Below are 19,681 nucleotides of genomic sequence, written 5' to 3'. Positions count from 1 at the left end.
TTGCTCCGGCTCATCCACTTGCGAGTGTGCCTTTTTTGTCTGTTTGCCTTCCTCATCAGCTTTCCTTGCTCACAAGCTAGGACTGTTATTTGAGTGCTTCTGCTACTTTGTTAGTCCTCTTATAAACCTTGCCACAACTTTTATCTTTCCACTCCATCTTTTCAACTTTATTTCCACTCCGTCTTTTCAACTTCATCTCAGCCCTGCTCCTTCCATCTACATGGCTTCATCTTCCAATCCCCCTCAGGTGCCTAGGGACAGTGTACAATGTAATGTGTCACCTCCTCCTCGATCGTGAGACATCCCTACCTAGTGTCAGAAGAATGCTGGAAAACTTTCTTGTATTCTTCCCAACTGTATCAGAAGTGGTGGTCCCCTTTGCTCAGGTAATGGTGTCATCATATATGCACACATAATTTATGGCCTCCTGCAGAGTTGTACATTTATTATTCTGAACCTGAAGCTTGTAAAATCAGATAACCCATCGACAAAGAATCCCAACAAAGTAATAGGATTAAATTTTGTTGCCCATGTCTGCAATTCTTTCAACTTCTCTAGATAATTTTCGAAAGTGAGATTTCATTTAGACACATGAAGGGCCTTAGATTTGACCACAATATCATAGCCTTCATCCTTCAGGAATTCTTTCCTGAAGGTTTCTTCAAATTTAGGCCAATTAGTGGGTTTCGGCTGAAGTTGTTTACATCAAAGAAGGGCCTTTCCTGACAAATAACCTACTGCAAAATGAAATTTTTTGTCATCAGAGTAGGGGTGAAACTGAAAGTGTACCTACCACTTATGTGGACAAGTATCCACAATCTCCTTGATCTCCTGGAGCTGCTGCCTGCTGCCCTGCCAACTCCTCCCTCCCGCAGCCTACTCTGCCTCCCCCATGCCCTCCTCCGCCGCCTCCCCCCCGTCAGCTCCTCCCCCTGCTGTCTCGTCCACCCCCCGACACTCGTGGAGCAGACCCCCATCCTCCTTGGCCCGCATCTGGTATACCTCTTCCCTTCGTAGTAGGTACCATGGCTTTACAAAGGAGGACATGGACACGACACACCATGTTCCCTGTTTTTCGATTACGTTCTGCTTCCCAAGGCTCCCAAAGGAATATCGAGCCATCCTCCCCTCCATTGGTCGAGCGTTTGGCACTATGCTGGAGTCTCTGCCAAATCCAACCGCATCAGTGGTAGCAGATGACGGGGTCCCCAGGATCAGACTGGTGGTTGAGAGCCCAAAGTCCCTCCCAGAGTTGATCCTCCTAAAGACTCTTGAAGGGGGTACACTTTGCCAGCGAGTGGAGATTTATGGGTTACTAAGCCAGTGTCTTCATTGCAGACAGATGGGTCACCTAACCAGAGATTGCCCCCACGGCCAAGGCCAAGCTCCTCCCCCCCAACCCTACAAAGTAGGCTGAGTCAGTAGGCCAAAGCCCAGCACCCCTCCAAACAGGAGCTGCAGGAGTCCCACATGCCCTAGGTGATCCCTTCAAAAGGGGACTGGTGGACCCAAGTTAAAAAGAAAAAGAAACCAACAAGCAAACATGCCCAAAAGCGCCGCAGACTGAGGGCTAGACACAGAGAGAGAGACAGAGTTCCTCGAGAGTCACCTGAGGAGGAGCAGCATCAGGAGCCCATACGTGGAGACCCACCCCCCCTAGTGGTAGGGGCGACTGCTCAGCCAGGTGATCCTCCTGTGATGGAGGCCCAACGTCCGCATTCACCTTTGTATCAACAGCGAGCCCAAGGAGCTCCTGATGCTACGATGGCGAAAGTTACGGACGTTAGCCTACAGCAGCTGAGGGGGAGCAGATTCAGAGCCCTGACGAGCCTGATTAGCAGGGGGTTCTTGTGGTCGCTCCTTCTCCCCTAAGATCCCTCTCCCTCTCCACTCCTCCGCCTCCCTCCTAGGTTCCCCCTGCCTCCTCCCCCCCCTCACCCCTTCTGCTATGGTCCTCCTCACCACCTGTCACCCTCCCTCTGCCTGCCCCCCCCCCCCTCCACCCCCCTCTCCACCTCCTTAGCACGTTCTTCAGCCTCCCTCCGCCCCCCTGCCTCGACACCCTTGCCAGTGGGTAAGGGTAAGACAGCGTCCCCTTCCGCTTCCTCTTCGCAGCATCCCATTCCCTCTTTCCATTCGAGGGGGGAGCCAAAGGAAAGGGGCTCGTCCTCCCAGTCAGCCGCTCCCAATTTCTAGCCTGGGTGTCCCTTACCACGGGACTTCTGGAGATTGGGACCCTGGAATTATCTAGAGATTCCAGACTCTTACCCTCTATCCTTGGAGGTAACGCTTGTGATCTTGCCGCCTCAGAAAGGGGGTTCGATCCACAGTTACGCTGAAACGCGTTTCAGAGCCCAGCCAGGCCTGAACGCCGTTTCAGGGTCCTGAAATGGCTGGCTGAAACGTTTCAGCCAGTCTAAAACGCGTTTCAGAGCCCTGAAACGTGCCATTTCAGACAACACAGGCTGCTAGGTCTCCAAAATCACATTTTTTTGTCTTTTTGCTTTTGATTTTGGTCTCTAGGCTCCTTCAGCCTCATACTCTCTCCATCCTCAAGGTTTTCCAGCCCTCCTTCAGCCCCATTCACGCCTTTCCTCTCCCTTCTCTCCTGCAGCCTGCTTCAGCCCTCCATCATCATCTACTCCCCTCCCTTGCTGACGTGGCGTTTCCCCGTTTCAGCCCTCCCAGAAATCCGGAAACGTTTCCGTTTCCGTTTCCGTTCCCTGTTTCCGTTTCCCCTAACTATGGTTCGATCAGCGTAGTGGGCTCCTAGACACAACCAATTTGGAGATTCCAATTTGCCTCCACAGGGTTGGAGAAGTGGTGCCCAGTGGTGTTTGATGCTATGCTGGGAGATCACATTTCACGCATGATGGATGAGTGGATGGGGCCACAGGACTGGACCTTTGGCACGCCCATGGTACTGAGGTGAACTTTCAGATGTGCTTCACGCGAGAGACGCCAATGTGTGGTTTGGCGGTAGGAGTTATCAGATTGCCACTTGAGGCAAAGGTGGATCAGGCATACTACTGGCCGTTTCAGAAGTGTGAAGTGGGCTAGGAAAAATCACATAACGCAATCTTTCTAGAACAGGCACCCACTCATAGGAGAGCCTTGTTTTCTACATCCCCATCCTCATGAGCTAGACCTTAGTGAGTTGGAACGTGCATGGGCTCCATGACCGTGCTCATAGTCAACCACAGTACTTGATCCTTCGGCAAAAGCTGAAGAGGACAATGGTAGGGCGAGCAATGCACATTCTTTTGATTTAGGAGCATATGTTCTCAGCGTCGGACATTAGGCGACGACCCCACCTCCTCCCGGGGAGAGGCCCAGAGGTGTGGTCCCCCGCAGTAGGACGGAGCGGAGTCGTCTGCATCTCGGTCTTAGAGACAGTGGCTCCAGAGGTTTATGATCAGGGCGAGCTTATCCCCACGATGGGCAGTTTGGATGGGAGTTAGGATGGGAGAGTCCAAGGTTGGGATCCTGAACTTAGAGCAGCCCTGTCGAGGCCTTACCCAAAAGGGGGTCTGCATCCCATGACCTCCTACAGGACAAGGAGATTTAGCAAGTCATGGCAGAGATTTGGCAATAGTCAGAGACGGCGGCACCTTGTGAGGGCTGGGCTTCGTGGGTGGCTGATGCGATCTGGAGGAGCAAGGAGGAGTTGCAGGCTCATGCCCTTAGGCGGAGGAGGGCTCTTCAGGAGCACGAGCGGGCACTGCGGAGAGACCTCGCCTCCATAAAGAGGCTCAGGGAGCAAGACCCAGGATCCCAGTGGCTTAGTGGCAGAATTGAGAGCGCGCACGTTGAGCTTCAGGACACGGAGAGTCGATGGGCTGAGTTCTCCTATCACTCCTCCTGGGCTTGGTCGGTATAGCAGGGGGACATGATGGTGAAGCAGTTCTTTCAGACCACTGGGCCCCGATCAGCAGGCACGCAGTTGTAGCGTCCTTGGGATCCGCAGGGCATCATGCACATTGATCAGCAAGAGATTTTAGACTTGATCACAGGTTTTTATAGACAACTCTTCCAAACAGAGAGGATGACTCCAGCTTGTCTTGTGGCCCGCGAGGTAGTTTGGGATCACGTTCTGACAATAGTCTCGCAGGATTTGAGCAACAGTCTGGAGGAGCTTTCACGGATGAGGAGCTTTGGGAAGCCCTCAAGGCTCTCTCGACCTAGAAGTGTCCTTGCGAGGATGGCTTGACTCCGTCCTTGTTGCGGAACTTCTGGGAGATCATCTCCACTCCTTTCCACCTCCATAGGGTCTAGCAGAGATTAGCAAGGGGCCTCATTCGTGCTCAGCCCAGATGCAGAGAGGAGTTCGAGTGTCAGCCCCTTGTTTGACACCCAGAGATCAGATATCAGGAGGGACGTATGCTTGGGCAGCGAACTCACATTGGTTGGGCACAGTGGAACAGTGGACCGGCCGGCTCCTTTGGCAGATGGAGAAAACTACCCATGGAGGCAGAGGTGAAGCTTGGCACCTTAGCGCATTTGCGAGGGGCAAGGCACTGGATAAAAGAGATTGACCTAGCCATCCCTGAGTCCTGGTGGCAGGGACTTCGCGAGTGGATGGACAGTAGATGGTTGGGCCGGTTTTCTCGGACTGAGGTCCCCTTGAGGATGATGATGCAGCGAGGCAGCAGGCAGCCCATTTATTCCTGTGTAGGACTTGGAGGCCTACTCCAGGCACTCACTGAGAGAGAGATGGGAGTCTGGATGGGATTCATTGGCAGATGATTAGAGTAGTGGGACGTTTGGGGAATGAGTGGCACATTGATCCTTTGAGTATCTCAGAGCAAGATGCCCCCAGATGGCGCCTCTAGCTTTGGGAGGGTAGGCCTTTGAGGGAGGTCCAATGGGATCCGGTAGAGTGGTTCTTGCCCTCCAAGGGCGGCCTTGCTGAGTAGGTGGCAGAAGACTTCAGATGGGCTCTTCGATGTGGACCCCTTCAAGGGAGAGGCATTGGGTGACCCAGAGAGTGCCCTGAGAGGTCTGTTCCAAGTTTTGGATGCGGTTATAGGAAGATCTACTTCTTCTGGCTGGCCACCCACGGAGGCCTGCCCATCAGCCCATGGTTGGAGTAGATGCGAGTGGAGGGGCAATGTCATAGCTGCTCTAGTGGGTTTTTGGAGATGATCCCTCACTATCTCTGGAGCTGTCATAGTGTAGCGAGAATTTGGATGGGATCCCTCCAGGATTATGACCCGTATGCAGATCCTTCAGAGGGACTACACATGGGGGATGGTGGCTTGGTTGACTGAGGGAGCACACGTGTTCCAGATTGATGAGATCTCCCCATATTACCAGATACAGGGTCAGAGCATTCAAAGGATAGAGCTCCATAAGGCAGTCCCCCTTGATAGTCTCGTTCCTCCTCCTCCGGAGGACAACGTTATGGGAGGTAGTAGCTAGTATTATTGCGTGGAACATTTGGGTTGCTTGCTACAAACTAGTTATGGATGAGCATCTGGTTCCACCCTCAGCTACCTTGGTTGCCATCTAGTAGGATATCATATACACCCTCCGCTCCACTTGGCACCGAGGGAGCCCAGGCTCTAGGGCGACTGTCATGAGGCGCGATCGATTCCGCAAGACTTGGCCTGCAGGAGGTTTTTACACTCTCACTCCGCGAGGGATTCGCTGGTTGTATAGTCCCCCAGCCTGGCTGTTAGCCCCAGTACCAGAGATCCCCTAGGCAGTGAGCTAGGTTTCTCTGGAACATGCCAGTTTTTCTTTCAGCCTTTTTTGGTTTTTTCCATACTCAGCACCTTTGGGGCTGCTGTTTTGTATGAAGTCTTTCAAGCATTAATAGAAGGTTCCTTTCTTTGGAAAAAAAAAAGGAAGAAGATGAGAAACTGCAAATCATAGCAGAGTAATAGGTAGATGACTTTAGAAATCAGGAAGGGGCATTGAAAATCACTCGAAATCCACGTCGTAGTCACCTTCTTAGGATATATAATTGGTACAGGAAGCTCTATTGTGGTTGGATTTGTTGGACCAATAGCATAGGCTGGTACGTAGCTTGGACGGGGCAAAGGCGGGGGCCGGGGGGGGGGGGGGATCATGTTGGCCTAGCCCTTTGCCTCTAAAAAATCGTCCCCAACAAAAAGATTTCCTTTTGGAACGCTAAAAAGCTAGCTGCTTTTAGACATTGCTTTCCTCCCAAAGTGACTGCTTGGTATATAAAGCATTGATTTCTTCCCAAAAGCTTACTGCTTTTGGAAAGCATAGCTCTTAGGACACTTTTAAGCTTTTTCTTTTTCAGATACCCTCAGCCATGTATGGCCAAAAAGAAGGAAACAGTGCAATTTCAGCCTACTCCCTCTTTCCTATCCCTCTCCTAGGTGCTCACCACCCTGCCCGCTTAGCCTAAAGCAATACCAGGCTATGTGCAGCTGCTGGATAGTTCCGTGTGTTGATTCGGCAACCTAACCAGGCCCTTTGTCATCAATCGCACCACTTGTTCTAGTTCCAAACACTCAACCTTGCTTTGCAAGTAGTAATCGCACTTGACAATGTTGGGGTAAAGGCACATTGCCACCCCTTTATTAAAGATATGACACCTATGACTGTCTTAAGACAATCATAGGGTGAAAAACCTAATCCTAATAAAACCTATGAGTTTGTGGTGTGGCTCATCACTTCACACCCGCATCTTGAAGGTCACTCTCTCTCTCTCTCACCTTCTCTCGGTTGTTCTTCTCCCTCTGACCTTCCCTTTCAACTAGTATCAGAGCCAGCCTCTCTTCCCCCACTACCCCTCTGCCTACCATACCCTCTACCTCCCTCGGGACTTGTGCCCCCTTGACATAGAGCAAGCAGCTAGGGCTGCAGCGCGGGACAGCTACGCGGGGCGACAAGGCAGCAGCGCAGGGCAGCGCAGGCAGTAGCGCAGGCAACGTGCAGGCAGCGCACGCGTGGACAGCATCTGGGCATCGCGCGGACTCGCGCCGTACAGTCGTACGGACGTACGGCCGTCCGTACAACCGTACGGACACCGTACTGTCGACTGTACCGTACAGACCGCCGTACGGACTGCGACAGGGAGGGGCGTTTTTCGATTGGAAGCAGCTTCAGGAACTCCTTCGTCAGGGATCTGCGTCAAGAAAGTTTTTTTTTTCGAAACCTTCCTTTTTTATCTGTACCCTGCAGAGGTACAGCAGGTACACAGGTACTCTGCACAAGTACACTGGTACAAAAGTACAGCAGGTACATCAGTTTTTTTTTGGGAGAAAAAGAGAAGGAGAAAGAGCACTCTGCTCTTTCATTCAGGATCATTTTTCAGTTCTCAAAACTGTGTTTTTTTGAAAGTACAGCAAGTACCTTCGTCTCCCTCGTGCTTGAGGTGACCAGTACCACAGTGTGTGGTTGATTGCACAGTTATCTTGTTTGGGAAGGTAATGCCGTGATTTTGCAGAGGACTTTTATGCCTTTGCTGAGTGCAAATCTCAGCTTGTGGGTGACATTTTCCTACTCATTTCAGATCAGGAGTCCCCTTCTCAGATGCCCCATCAGGACGACCCGACAAAGCCATGGGTTGCTAGCAAAGGAGTTCCCCGAGGGGTAGTCATAGTGCTACATCCGAGATGAGTCGGGCCAGGGGTAGTCATAGGGGTAGGCCCCTGAGGTGTCACCTGAGTGGAATTAAAGTCCTCTGGAGAATAGAGATCATGATGTCTCTTCCTACGAGTGTTTTCGTACTCATTGGACGTGCGACGTGTATGAAGAGAGTGGGAGAGAAGTAAGGAGTCTTAGTTGCAGCTTTCTCACATACACAATGGGGGAATACACACAAAGGTGGAGGCTGAAAAAACAGTTTTCCTCTTCTTAGCTGTGAAAGCCAAAAGAACTCTCTCTAAGTACAAAAGGAATAGGTGAACCCTATATGTGGGTCTCAAACCAAACTCAACTAACCTAGGTGGCATACTAACTGAGCCACTAACTAGAGTACATAAAGATAGCTATCATCTAGCTATTATTCATGGGCGGTGTACCAACCACATCTTTAGCTAACAAGTCGATGACATAAATGCACAACGGTCACTCTGGCATGGGCTTTTGCCTGGAAGCTTATGCAAGTATATGCCTTGAGGTAGTGTGGAGCCAGGGAGCCCACATTAGTCTTGTTTCCGCAATGTACTCAGTGACATTTCTTGCAGGTCACATTTTGTGTACGACACCTTTTGAAAATCTCAGTTGAGCCACGCTTGGCCAGGGCGCATCGAGTTTACTCGGTCCCTAACTGTCCATCGTTGACAGTGCTCAAAAGATTTTCTCTTCAGTGTCTGTACGTTGGGATCTGTGTTGTTATTGTGTACACAGGGCTGTTTATGCATTGCATTGTCAGGTGAAAGTGCCAGGAGAGCGCTACATTTTGTATGCTACCTCAGTGTTAAGGTGTTCTTCACTTGGTTCAGGTGTCAAATCAAGGGGCTTTTGCCCAGATTTTGCTTGAAAGCACTTGGGTTACTGTTTGAGACCTTCAGATGCCTTTTATCCCCTTGGCAGAAGGGTGATTGCTTGGGATTTGTCCCATTTTCTGTTGCAGGTTTGTGACAGGCTGAAGTGTCTGAAGCCTCTTTTCAGTGAACAAAACAGTGTATGACAAGTGGTTTATGCATATAAAATCAGTGCAATACCTCATCTGAGGTGGGAGAAGTGATCAGGACAGCAGTGCTTTGTGCTTTGTTAGCTGATGATGCACTGTTAAAGCACTTGTGGAACAGCTGCAGCATTCTGAAATTACTGTTTTATGCCTATTTGAGCACGTTACAGTGTGTCAGAAGGTACAGTAACTGGAGGGAAATTTTTCTGTTTTGCTGCAGATTTTTTGACAGTAAAAACAGCACTATTGTGAGTGCTCCTGGCTCTTGATAGAGCAGGTTTTTTCTGAGAAATCAGAATTTTATTCAGTCCTTTTTGACTTACAGGGAGTCAGGTACTTTCCTTATCTGATATGGCATCAGGGGGAAGTGAATCATCAATTCTGAACATAAAGAAATTGGAAGGGGCACACAATTATGCATTATGGGCAGAACAGTGTTTGAATGTACTGCTGCTAAAGAAGATTTCTAAGCCCATAAGGGTAAAGGGTGTCAAGCCATCTGGGATGTCAGATGATGAGTGGGAGGAGCTAGATCTGTCCGCGAGGGCTGCTATCATGCTTACTCTCAGTGATTCTCTTGTGTACAATGTTCAGGCTGAAAAGACCTCTTATGGTGTATGGCAGAGGCTAGCAGAGTTGTATGCCCAAAAGAGTTCAGCCAGTAAGGTGTATTGGTTGAAGAAGTTGGTTGATCTTCGCATGAAGAAAGGTACAGCTATGACCTCACACTTGAGTGAGTTCAATGCCATCTTTACACAGCTGATTGCACAGGGGTTGAACCTTGATGAGGAGTTCAAGGCTACTTTCTTGTTGTGTACTCTTCCTGAGAGTTGGGACACTTTCAAGACCACCTTGTCTAATTCGAATGTCACTCTTATATATGCTGATGTAGAGAGCTCTCTCCTCATGGAGGAGATGAGCAGGAAAAATAATGCGGGCAGCAAGTCTTCAAATGCTTTGCAGGTACAGGAAAGAGGCAGGACTCAGCAGAAGGGGAGATCTGCTAGTAAGTCCAAATCCCACAGTCAGTCCCGTGGTAAAAAGGATATTGAATGCTTTTATTGTGGCAAGAAGGCACATGTGAAGTCTAAGTGCTTCAAGTTTATACGGGATCAGAAAGCCAAGAAGGCTGAAGCAAAGGATGCAGGCAGTGGAAGCAAAGGCAAAGGCAAGGCCAAGGTAGATGACTTGGATGCAGTGAATGTTGCAACAGAGGACAGTGACAGTGACAGACATGAGGTATTGTGTTCTTCTGCTGTAATTGCACACACATTGGTTATTGATGGCCATGACATGAACACCTGGCTCTTGGATTCAGGTGCTTCTTTTCATGTTACTCCTCATAAGGAGTGGTTTACTTCTTACACAGGTACTCATGGAGTTGTTCACCTTGGGAACAACTATGCATGTCAGATTGCAGGGATTGGCAGTATACAGATAGTATTCCCTGATGGACGGTCATTTATGCTTGATGGTGTTCGCCATGTGCCGCAAATCAAGAAAAATCTGATTAGCACTGGCTTGTTGAATGACAGTGGTTACCACACCACATTTGGGGATTCCAAATGGGTGATTACTAATGGCCAGGTTGTAGTGGCTGAGGGTTATAAGAGTGATACCTTGTACCCTCTTTATGTTTTCAGTGTGGGTAATCATGTTGTTGCCATAACCGAGCTGCCAAAGGTTTCATTGTGGCATAGCCGGTTGGGACACATGTCTGTTAAAGGAATGCAAGAACTGTCACGTTTGGGTTATCTGCCGTCTCTTTCTTTTTCGGATTTGCCTACTTGTGATCATTGCATATTTGGCAAGCATTCTGTGACTCCTCATAAGAGAACTCCCCAGAATAGAGCACCGCTTGATCTAGTGCACACTGATTTGTGTGAGATGCCACAGTTATCACTAGGGGGTGCAAAGTACTTTATTACTTTTATTGATGATGCCACACGCAAAGTGTGGGTCTATTTCTTGAAGCATAAAAGCGATGCCTTAGATGCTTTCAAGAAGTTTGTCGCTCAGGTTGAGAATCGGACAGGTCGCAGGCTGAAATGCCTCAGATCCGATAATGGGGGTGAGTATGTGTCACATGCTTTTGTGCAGTTTTGCGAAGCTAAGGACATCAAACAGGAACTCACAGCCCCTCATAATGCGTCTCAAAATGGTGTAAGTGAGCGGATGAATCGAACTATTCAGGAGAAGGTTCGATGTATGTTGTCTTATGCTGCATTGCCCCATGGCTTTTGGGCAGAAGCCGTACAAACAGCAGTTCACAATTAACAGGTCGCCAAACAAGGCTTTGGAGTTGAAAGTGCCAGAGGAGGTGTGGTCTGGCAAGCCACCCTCATATAAGCACTTACGTGTGTTTGGCTGCGAGTGCTTTGCTCATGTACGCAAAGAACTGCGCACCAAACTGGAGCCAAAGTCTTTCACATATCTTCATGGGTTATGGTGACGAAGGTGAAATGGGGTACAAGTTATGGGATCCCGTTAGACGGAAGATTATACGCAGCAATGATGTCATCTTTAAAGAGGATAGTGTACACAAGGAACCCGTGCAACCTGTGGAATACAGGAGGGTTATTTATGATGATGTTGGACAGCAAAGAATGCCCTTTTATATGCAGCAGCAGGCTGCTGCAGATAACCCTGTTCAAGAGGGTATACAGGCTGAAAATCAGCCAGATAATTTTGCCAATGATGCACCACTGAATATGCCAGCAAATGGGGCTGTAGAACAGCCAGATATGGTGGTACAGCCACCCGTCATGCATGACGAACAGGCTGGACAGCAGCCTAATCCGGAACATTTTGTTAGGAGGAGCACCCGTGTACAACGGCCTCCTGCCAGGTTTGTTCCAGGAGCCAATAATGTGGCTGATTTTATCATGCTGACAGATTGTGGTGAGCCTTCCAGCTTCAAGGAAGCTATGGGAAGAACAGAGAAAAGGAAGTGGGAGAAAGCCATGAAGTCAGAAATGGACTCCCTACTTCAAAATGATACATGGGACTTGGTGCAACTACCTGCAGGCAGAAAGGTTTTGCCATGCAAGTGGGTTTACAAAGTCAAAGTGGATTCAAATGCTTTACCAAGGTATAAAGCCAGATTGGTTGCCAAGGGATTTAAGCAGGAGAAGGGCATTGACTTTGATGAGATTTTTTCCCCTGTAGTCAAGATGACTACTTTGAGAGCAGTGTTAGCTCTTGTTGCTCATGAGGACATGGATTTATGTCAGATGGATGTGAAGACTGCTTTTCTTCACGGAGATCTCCATGATGAGATCTATATGAGTCAGCCAGAGGGATATGCTGTTAAAGGGAAAGAGCAGCTTGTATGTAAGCTCAAGAGGAGCTTGTATGGACTCAAGCAGGCGCCAAGAGAATGGTACAAGAAGTTTGATGCCTTCATGCAGTCCCAAGGGTATCATAGGTGTGAGACCGATCATTGCTTGTACACAAAACGGGCAAAGGATGGCAGTTTGATGCTACTCATTCTATATGTGGATGACATGCTGATTGCCAGTAAATCTCAGCATGAGATTAGTGCTTTGAAGAAACAACTGCATAAGTCTTTTGACATGAAAGACTTGGGTGATGCAAACCATATTCTTGGCATGCGAATTACTCGTGACAGGTCCAAGGGACTTTTGTTTCTGTCACAGAAAGAGTACATTGACAAAGTACTGCAGCGGTTTAAAATGGAAGGGGGGAAGTCTATTAGTACACCGTTGCCTCCACATTTAAAACTCAGCAGTAAGGACAGCCCCAGATCAGATGATGATAAGGCTGAAATGGCCAAGGTTCCGTATGCATCTGCAGTTGGTTCTTTGATGTATGCCATGGTTGCCACTCGTCCGGATATTGCTTTTGCGGTGGGAGTCATCAGCAGGTATATGGCAAATCCAGGCAAGCGGCACTGGGAAGCAGTGAAAGGTGTCTTGAGGTATCTCAAGGGTACCAAAGACTTGTGCATATGCTATGGTAGGCAAGATGCATTGGTGCATGGTTTTACAGATTCAGACTATGCAGGGAATGCAGATAACCGGAAGTCTACTACCGGTTATATTTTCACATTTGCAGGAGGTGCTATATCATGGGTGTCTCGGTTGCAGAAATGCGTTGCACTGTCAACTACTGAAGCTGAATGTGTTGCAGCCACTGAGGCTTGCAAGGAAGCAATATGGCTTACTCGGCTGGTGGGAGATTTGGGCATTACAGGAGATATGCCAGTTTTGCATTGTGATAGTCAAAGTGCTATCATGTTGGCAAAGAATCCGGTCTTTCATCAGAAGACCAAACACATAGATGTGAAATATCATTTCATCAGAGAGGTACTGGAAGACAAGTGACTTGAGCTTGTGAAGGTGCATACTGATGATAATCCTGCAGATTTGCTCACTAAGAGTTTGCCTACAGAGCGGTTTGCACATTGCCGCCACATCATGGGATTAGGATGAGACCATTCTTATTTTATGGTCTTGTATACAGTAACTGTATATTGCTGTAATTTTTATTCTTTTCTCCCCTTTAGGCACATTGGCCTTTAGGTGGGAGGTTGTTGGGGTAAAGGCACATTGCCACCCCTTTATTAAAGATATGACACCTATGACTGTCTTAAGATGCGGGTGTGAAGTGATGAGCCACACCACAAACTCATAGGTTTTATTAGGATTAGGTTTTTCACCCTATGACTGTCTTAAGATAGTCATAGGGTTTAAGACAGTCATAGGGTGAAAAACCTAATCCTAATAAAACCTATGAGTTTGTGGTGTGGCTCATCACTTCACACCCGCATCTTGAGTGTCACTCTCTCTCTCGCTCACCTTCTCTCGGTTGTTAAGACAGTCATAGGGTGAAAAACCTAATCCTAATAAAACCTATGAGTTTGTGGTGTGGCTCATCACTTCACACCCGCATCTTGAGTGTCACTCTCTCTCTCTCTCACCTTCTCTCGGTTGTTCTTCTCCCTCTGACCTTCCCTTTCAGAAACTGGCTTCCTAAAACAAAATCCGTCTTCTTTTTAGCAATCCTGAACCAGATTTCCGAAAGATTCCAAGCTATTGCACCCCTTTCCACAATTCTTGGCTGATTTCAACTCTCTAAGGTCATCCTCTCCTCACAATAAGGGTAGATTTGCACTAAACCTACCTACCTTTCTCAGAAAACAAATTTCCCCTTGACCATGATAGACGATTTCAGTCGCGTTTGTAGGAAATCTGTAGATTGCAAATTTGTGCAAGGCCTTGGCCAACGACTCCATCTACACGAATTCACCTTTTAGGAGTTGGCTCTGATACCAACTAGCACGATCCTAAAGCTCTTGGAAACTTGGACTTGCAAAATATGCACAAAGAAACAATCATGGAAACAACTAGATCAAGGCACGCTAGCTCACCACCCAAACCATGACATCCATGAGTGGGACATCCCCTTTGAGCCACGACCTAAGCTACTGGCACCTCATCCAACCATCTCCCAACCAGCCTTGCGTCCCCTACCACCAAGTGGCGCCCAAGGCACTTGGAACCGCTGTTGGGTCTGGGGCTATGCTAGATCGCAGGCGAGCATCTGTGCAAGATCCAAGATTAGACCGGCAAGGAGGAACATGACTCACTCCCACTTGCACACCTGACAACTAAACCGCTGGGCTATATGCTCGAGTCCAAAACACCTGAAATAGCAGAAAACCTAATTCAATCGTGCCCTCGCAACTAAACCCTAGAATCGCTTGCCTAGTCCCACACTTCTTAAGCTATTCTTGTTCACCAGAGCACACGTCAATTACGGTCAATGCACATGACATATTTGGGCAAGAGTTCGCAGGTTGTACAGATCGCTAGGCGTTTGTGATGGCTTTAGATTATGTCAACAGCCCAGAGGTCCAACCAATAGATTCGATGGAGACAGACCTTCCAGCAGTTGGAGGCATGATTTGGTAGACAATGTTGTTATTGATGCTGTCAACAAGAAGGCATGGTCAGTTCCATTTCCATTGTGTAGGTAGCCACACTTCCAAAGATGCAGAACTATACTACGACGCATCTAAGTTTCGAACTTGTTGTACAAATTTTTGATCAACAATTACATTGGTGATTATTCCGTACATGACAAGTGGTTCTTTCATATTTCCACCCTATATCGTTACATATAGCTCATGATTTGAGAGTGAGCAGATACAAAAGTGTGCAGGACACCCTCAAACTTAGAAATTTCTTTTTGCCTCCTCTTTGTAGTGATGTACGTGACTAATTACATAGTGTCACGATTACCAAAAAGTCAAGGTTCCTCACAAGAATGTACTTGGATAGCTCTAGCCCCTTGAGATTCTAGATTAGCATGGATTTCAAGACTAACCTTCCACCACCCATTGGTTCCAGAAAAACGAACACACGATTGACACACACAAGACCGCTCTCAAATGGTGGAATCCGATGTGTGGCATTCCCAAGTCCATCGTTTCAAACGAGACTTCAAGTTAACTAGCTAGTTCTAGGGGACTCTGTTTGATAACTTTGACGCCAAACTCTTCTTTTCAGCAGTTTTCATTCATAGTCAAATGGACAGATGGAGATCATTGTTGCCGATTCACCATCAAGATGGAAATAGTATCTTCCTTTGGTCCAAGGGATCTTCGACGACACCCACTCCACCAATGGGGGCAAGACATCCTATGAAGCACTTTTGGAAAAAAATTAAAACCCCTTCTCACTTGGACGTCCGAGAAGGTGTACAAGGCGGATCACATTACCGCCTCCCATGAGCAAGTCATGGAGACCATCAAAGATTGCATTGCCAAACCTCATGAGACATACCAGCCCAACACAAAGTCGATACCAAGAAGAACAATGGGCTTACCTTTGTGTTATGAAGACGTGCCTCAAGAAGATTCAGGAAGAATTGTCCTAAGCTTTCAAAATTTCCAATTCTTCAAGTCATCAATGAGGTGTCCATGAAGCTACAGTTACCGAAGACAAACCCCATGCATCCAGCTGTCATGTGTCATGCATTAAGCCATACATGGGCCTGGTACTGGTGACCTATTGCTGACAACAGCTATCGTTGCACTAGGCTTGCCCATCCCATATATGTCCTACTATATCGGTTTGCCTACTACGGGTGACGTTAGTATAGCCTATATGGATATTGTCCTGCATATTCTAGTACCCTAGGTTGCAGGGTGCTACAGAGCTACCAGCAAGGTAACTATGCCATGGGCTCGCAGCCCCATGACATTTCCTTTTGCATAAGTTGGAACAAGGGAATATGCGTCACCTCCTTGCACTAAAAGGAGGTGAGGATAATCTAAGAAAAAATCATCATTGACCCATGTGCTTCGCTTGAGCTGCGGTTCTTTGAACTTTATTGCATAGAGACGTTGGTAGTTGCATGTGCCCTTCGTGATCCGATGGAGAAGGCTCTGGTTGGTTCCATGACCTCGGCCTCCTCCATGATCTCTGACTGCTCCACATAGGGATCTGAAACTATCATAAACTTGAAAAGAGAACTAGAAAACAAAGCCATCTTCAATCTCAAACCCTGGTGTATTTGTCTATACAATCTTGCAAAATTATCCCGTGTTTCTTCCACAATGCAGCCTTCGAACTTGAACCTTTGAATGAGTGTCATATGCCTTCTCTTAGCAAAAATTCACAGTATTTCCTGCTCTGCACAGTATTCAGAAACAAGTGTTTTTTTGTTCCCACTTCCATTCTTTATCTTTCCCTTATCGTTCAATGCATCGGCAATTTCTCCATTGCTGCCATGTGGCAGTCCGATTGTGCATTGACAGCCACTACAAAGACTCCAGTTATGGAGCATCGTTGCTCTTGCATGCGAATGAAACTTGACTAGTGAAAATATAATAATTATATTCATCCCCTACATGTCTTGAGGACTCAAGTACTTCTCAAGGCCATGAATAGCACATGGATCTTACTAATATTAAAGCCCGTGCAAACTATCATACTGATCAGACACATACACATGATGGTGGAATATTTAAGTGTGACAACTCAGCTTCCAAATGAAGTATTACAAATGCAAATAGAGGCACAGCAACTATGCACATGGCTGAAGTCAATATGCACTACACAAAGAGTTGTTCAGCACAACTCAGAAGGTCATCAAGGGAGAATAAAGTTCCAGACAAATAGACATACACTACAAACTTTGCCAATGGTAGATATCTTCACGAAGCCACTAAGCTTTGAGAAGTTCTCATACTTCAAAGATCCACTGGGGATCTGCCAAAACATATTGCAACTTAAGAGGGGGAGTAACAGGTAAGTTGATGTGCATTGCTTTCACCCAAAAGTGATTGGAAAGTCCTTTGTCCTTCAGCATTGACCTTGCCATCTCCATTATGGATCTGTCCTTCAGATCTACTATCCCATTCTCTAATGGAGTGAGGAATGTCACCACCTGACACTCATTTTGTAGGCTGCATTATTGATTGACTAGGTGGATGTGAACTCTCCCCCCCCCCCCCCCCCCCGCCGTGCAACCCACTTCCCATATCCTTCCTCTTACTCTTAACTGTCTTCAGTTTCTATCAATTTTCATTGTCCACCATGTCCAACAATTCCTTCAATTTGTTGAATGCCTCTCACTTCTTTTTCAAGGACTATACAGAATCTTCCCTCCTAACAATTTTCAATGAAGTTAAAAATGCACTACACCTCAAAGTGATGAGGCATTCATGAAGAAACTACAGCAAACTCTTCACGTAGCCATGCTCATAGCCTCCCAAATGCTTCAAGGAATGTGAAGCAACAAGTGACGACTTGATGAAAAGATAAACCTGCCCACCCACCCTTCATAGGCCCCTAGTGGGCGGGAAACAGACCGACATGCTCTAAAGGTCCGACTTAACTCAACTGACCTACATGCCACATGTCATCCCCCTGAAGTTCAACCAAGCTGCCCCTTCGCTTGATGATATTTGTCAACCCACTACTACAACATCAGTCAACCTACTGATTTAGCCAACCGTACCACATCATCTGCTGACATGTGCCACATCATCAGCTGATTTGTGCCATGTTATCAGTTCAGCCTACCTGCATGCCAGGGCATCAGCTGACACGTTTGCAAGCATCAATAGACAAGGTGGCTTTCATATGGCTGTCACATAGGCATCATTAAGGTACAGGGTCATTAATGGACCTCCCCCCCCCCATGCCATGCATTGCATGGTCTTCATGGCACGTGCTTTGCTTAAGCCATGAATGGCTGACATATCCTGCGTATGATGCACCATGAGACACACAAAACTATCAAAATCAGGCAATGAGGGGAAGAGAACTGAGGGAGGAGGGTGAAGCTAAGCAGCACAGCCGCTCAGTGCCACTCAAAGAGGTCAGAGGATTTGTTAAATCTTGTTGGTAGATTATGCCCCAAAGCCACTGTGTTTACTTGATTGAACCTCAATAAAACCTTCTGCTATAGCTTGGAAATTGCAGCCCTCCCGAGAAGTGGATGAGATGGCTATGAGAGATATGTCCTCCATGCTCTTTTCCTTAATATTAGCACCTTTAAAATCTAATATGAATCACTACGTGACTAGCATGATGTACCTCCTCTGCATGTTTATATTTGATGGTCATGCTTGTGCACTTCAACTAGATATACATCATTTGAAATAAAATATTTGATGCCGGAACAACATCTAAACGATTTTAATTTCATGTTTTGGATTACAAAACACACTTCCAAGTTTTGAAATTGCACTAGGCTCACGAACAATCAGAGTTCTACACCTTGATCAAGTAGTATTCACCTCAACCTAAACATATACGTACGAGTGATCGAGACTCAGGGATCTTGTCTGAAAGCCTGCTGCACTGAGATGGGGCCGAAGAGTTGTGTCTAGGAAGTGATAATCAGAAGCATAAGCTGCCACACAACTGCCGATTACAGGAACCATTGAGGGTTATTTGCACTAAAAATGCACTTTTTGTTTAGCAAATAAAGTGAACGTCAATCTACTTCCATGTAGACAAATCCCTCGATTCATGATCAATATTGCCCTTCCATTTGTGCAGAAATTAGAATTGGTTATTTTTACCATGAAGCAAGCAGTAGAAGGTATCTCACTTTTGTCTGAATTCAGTACGTACCGGTGCAAAGCATGATCCTCTGAAAGCTTGCCCCTTGCACACCACCATAGTTTCTCCCTGTGAATGAGAAAATACTTTTTATCAATGTCACGACCGACCAACCTTGAGCTCTTGAACAAGAACAAGCAAACGATGGCTTTACAAAACCAGAATTTATTAAAGGTCAATTGATATGGGAGACAATCGAGAGCCATAGATGCATTTCATTCACAAAGAAACATGCTAATGTTGCTTTGTGGTCGGCCATTATGGCTAAGAGTGAAAGGCAATTCCTAGTAAGTTTCTAATTGCTTTGAGACATTGTTCTTGCTGTATACATGATGGCCATGGCACAGGGTGATCTACAGGATACCTGCACTGAAGAAGAACAGATTGCCAAGATCAATATCTTCATTACTTGTATGATGTGGGATCCTCCCGTCTATTGCTCTCAAATGTCTCCATTATTTCATTCAAAATTACTCCCTTTTTCAGCAACCTAGGTAATGCCAAATACATTCATTGGGAATTTTATTGAGGTCTTCACATAGTTTTGGATTGCAGTAGGAAGATGATACAAGCCATTATCGAGAAGCTAGTAATCAGTATGTTATTAATATAAATAATTTAGAGATAATTATGCTTTTCATTGGGATACATGTTAAAAGCCGGCAACCAAATCGAATGAAGAAGCATATAGTAGATAAGCCTTTCATGTACATTGGCCTTTACGTTTTCCATTATGACGAACAGTTCAGGATATTAGTGATTTAAATGTGCTGTTTGAATACTCAAGTTCATAACATCCTATATCATCAAAGTATTCTGATGCTAATTCTCGGTCTATTTTTTTAAATTGAGCTTGCTTAAACTGTTCAACCATGGAAATTTTGAGCTATCACAGGTGATCCTGACAAACAATATGCATTGCTATAGTTTACATGAGCAAGAATACTTGTATCATGCTCATGTA

The 19,681-nt window shown here is 46.7% G+C and overlaps 1 protein-coding gene across 1 annotated transcript in view; it reads right to left on the bottom strand.

The window, feature by feature from the left end:
- Nucleotides 1-19,681, bottom strand: part of LOC147894710 (acyl-CoA thioesterase II) — a 143,881-nt gene that overhangs the window by 6,434 nt on the left and 117,766 nt on the right. Inside the window, exons 13-14 of the mRNA XM_087384911.1 lie at nucleotides 18,730-18,786; nucleotides 18,412-18,516 (exon numbers count right to left, since the gene is read on the bottom strand). Of these exons, the coding sequence (XP_087241037.1) occupies nucleotides 18,412-18,516; nucleotides 18,730-18,786 (162 nt within the window). The remainder of the gene's footprint in view (nucleotides 1-18,411; nucleotides 18,517-18,729; nucleotides 18,787-19,681) is intronic.

Source organism: Dipteris shenzhenensis, chromosome 14 (genome assembly GCF_047967505.1).
Source record: "Dipteris shenzhenensis isolate YYH24624 ecotype China chromosome 14, Dip_SZ_1.0, whole genome shotgun sequence".
Classification (NCBI taxonomy): domain Eukaryota; kingdom Viridiplantae; phylum Streptophyta; class Polypodiopsida; order Gleicheniales; family Dipteridaceae; genus Dipteris; species Dipteris shenzhenensis.
The sequence above is the reverse complement of the archived record's forward strand: the minus strand, read 5'-3'. Positions and strand labels throughout refer to the sequence as shown.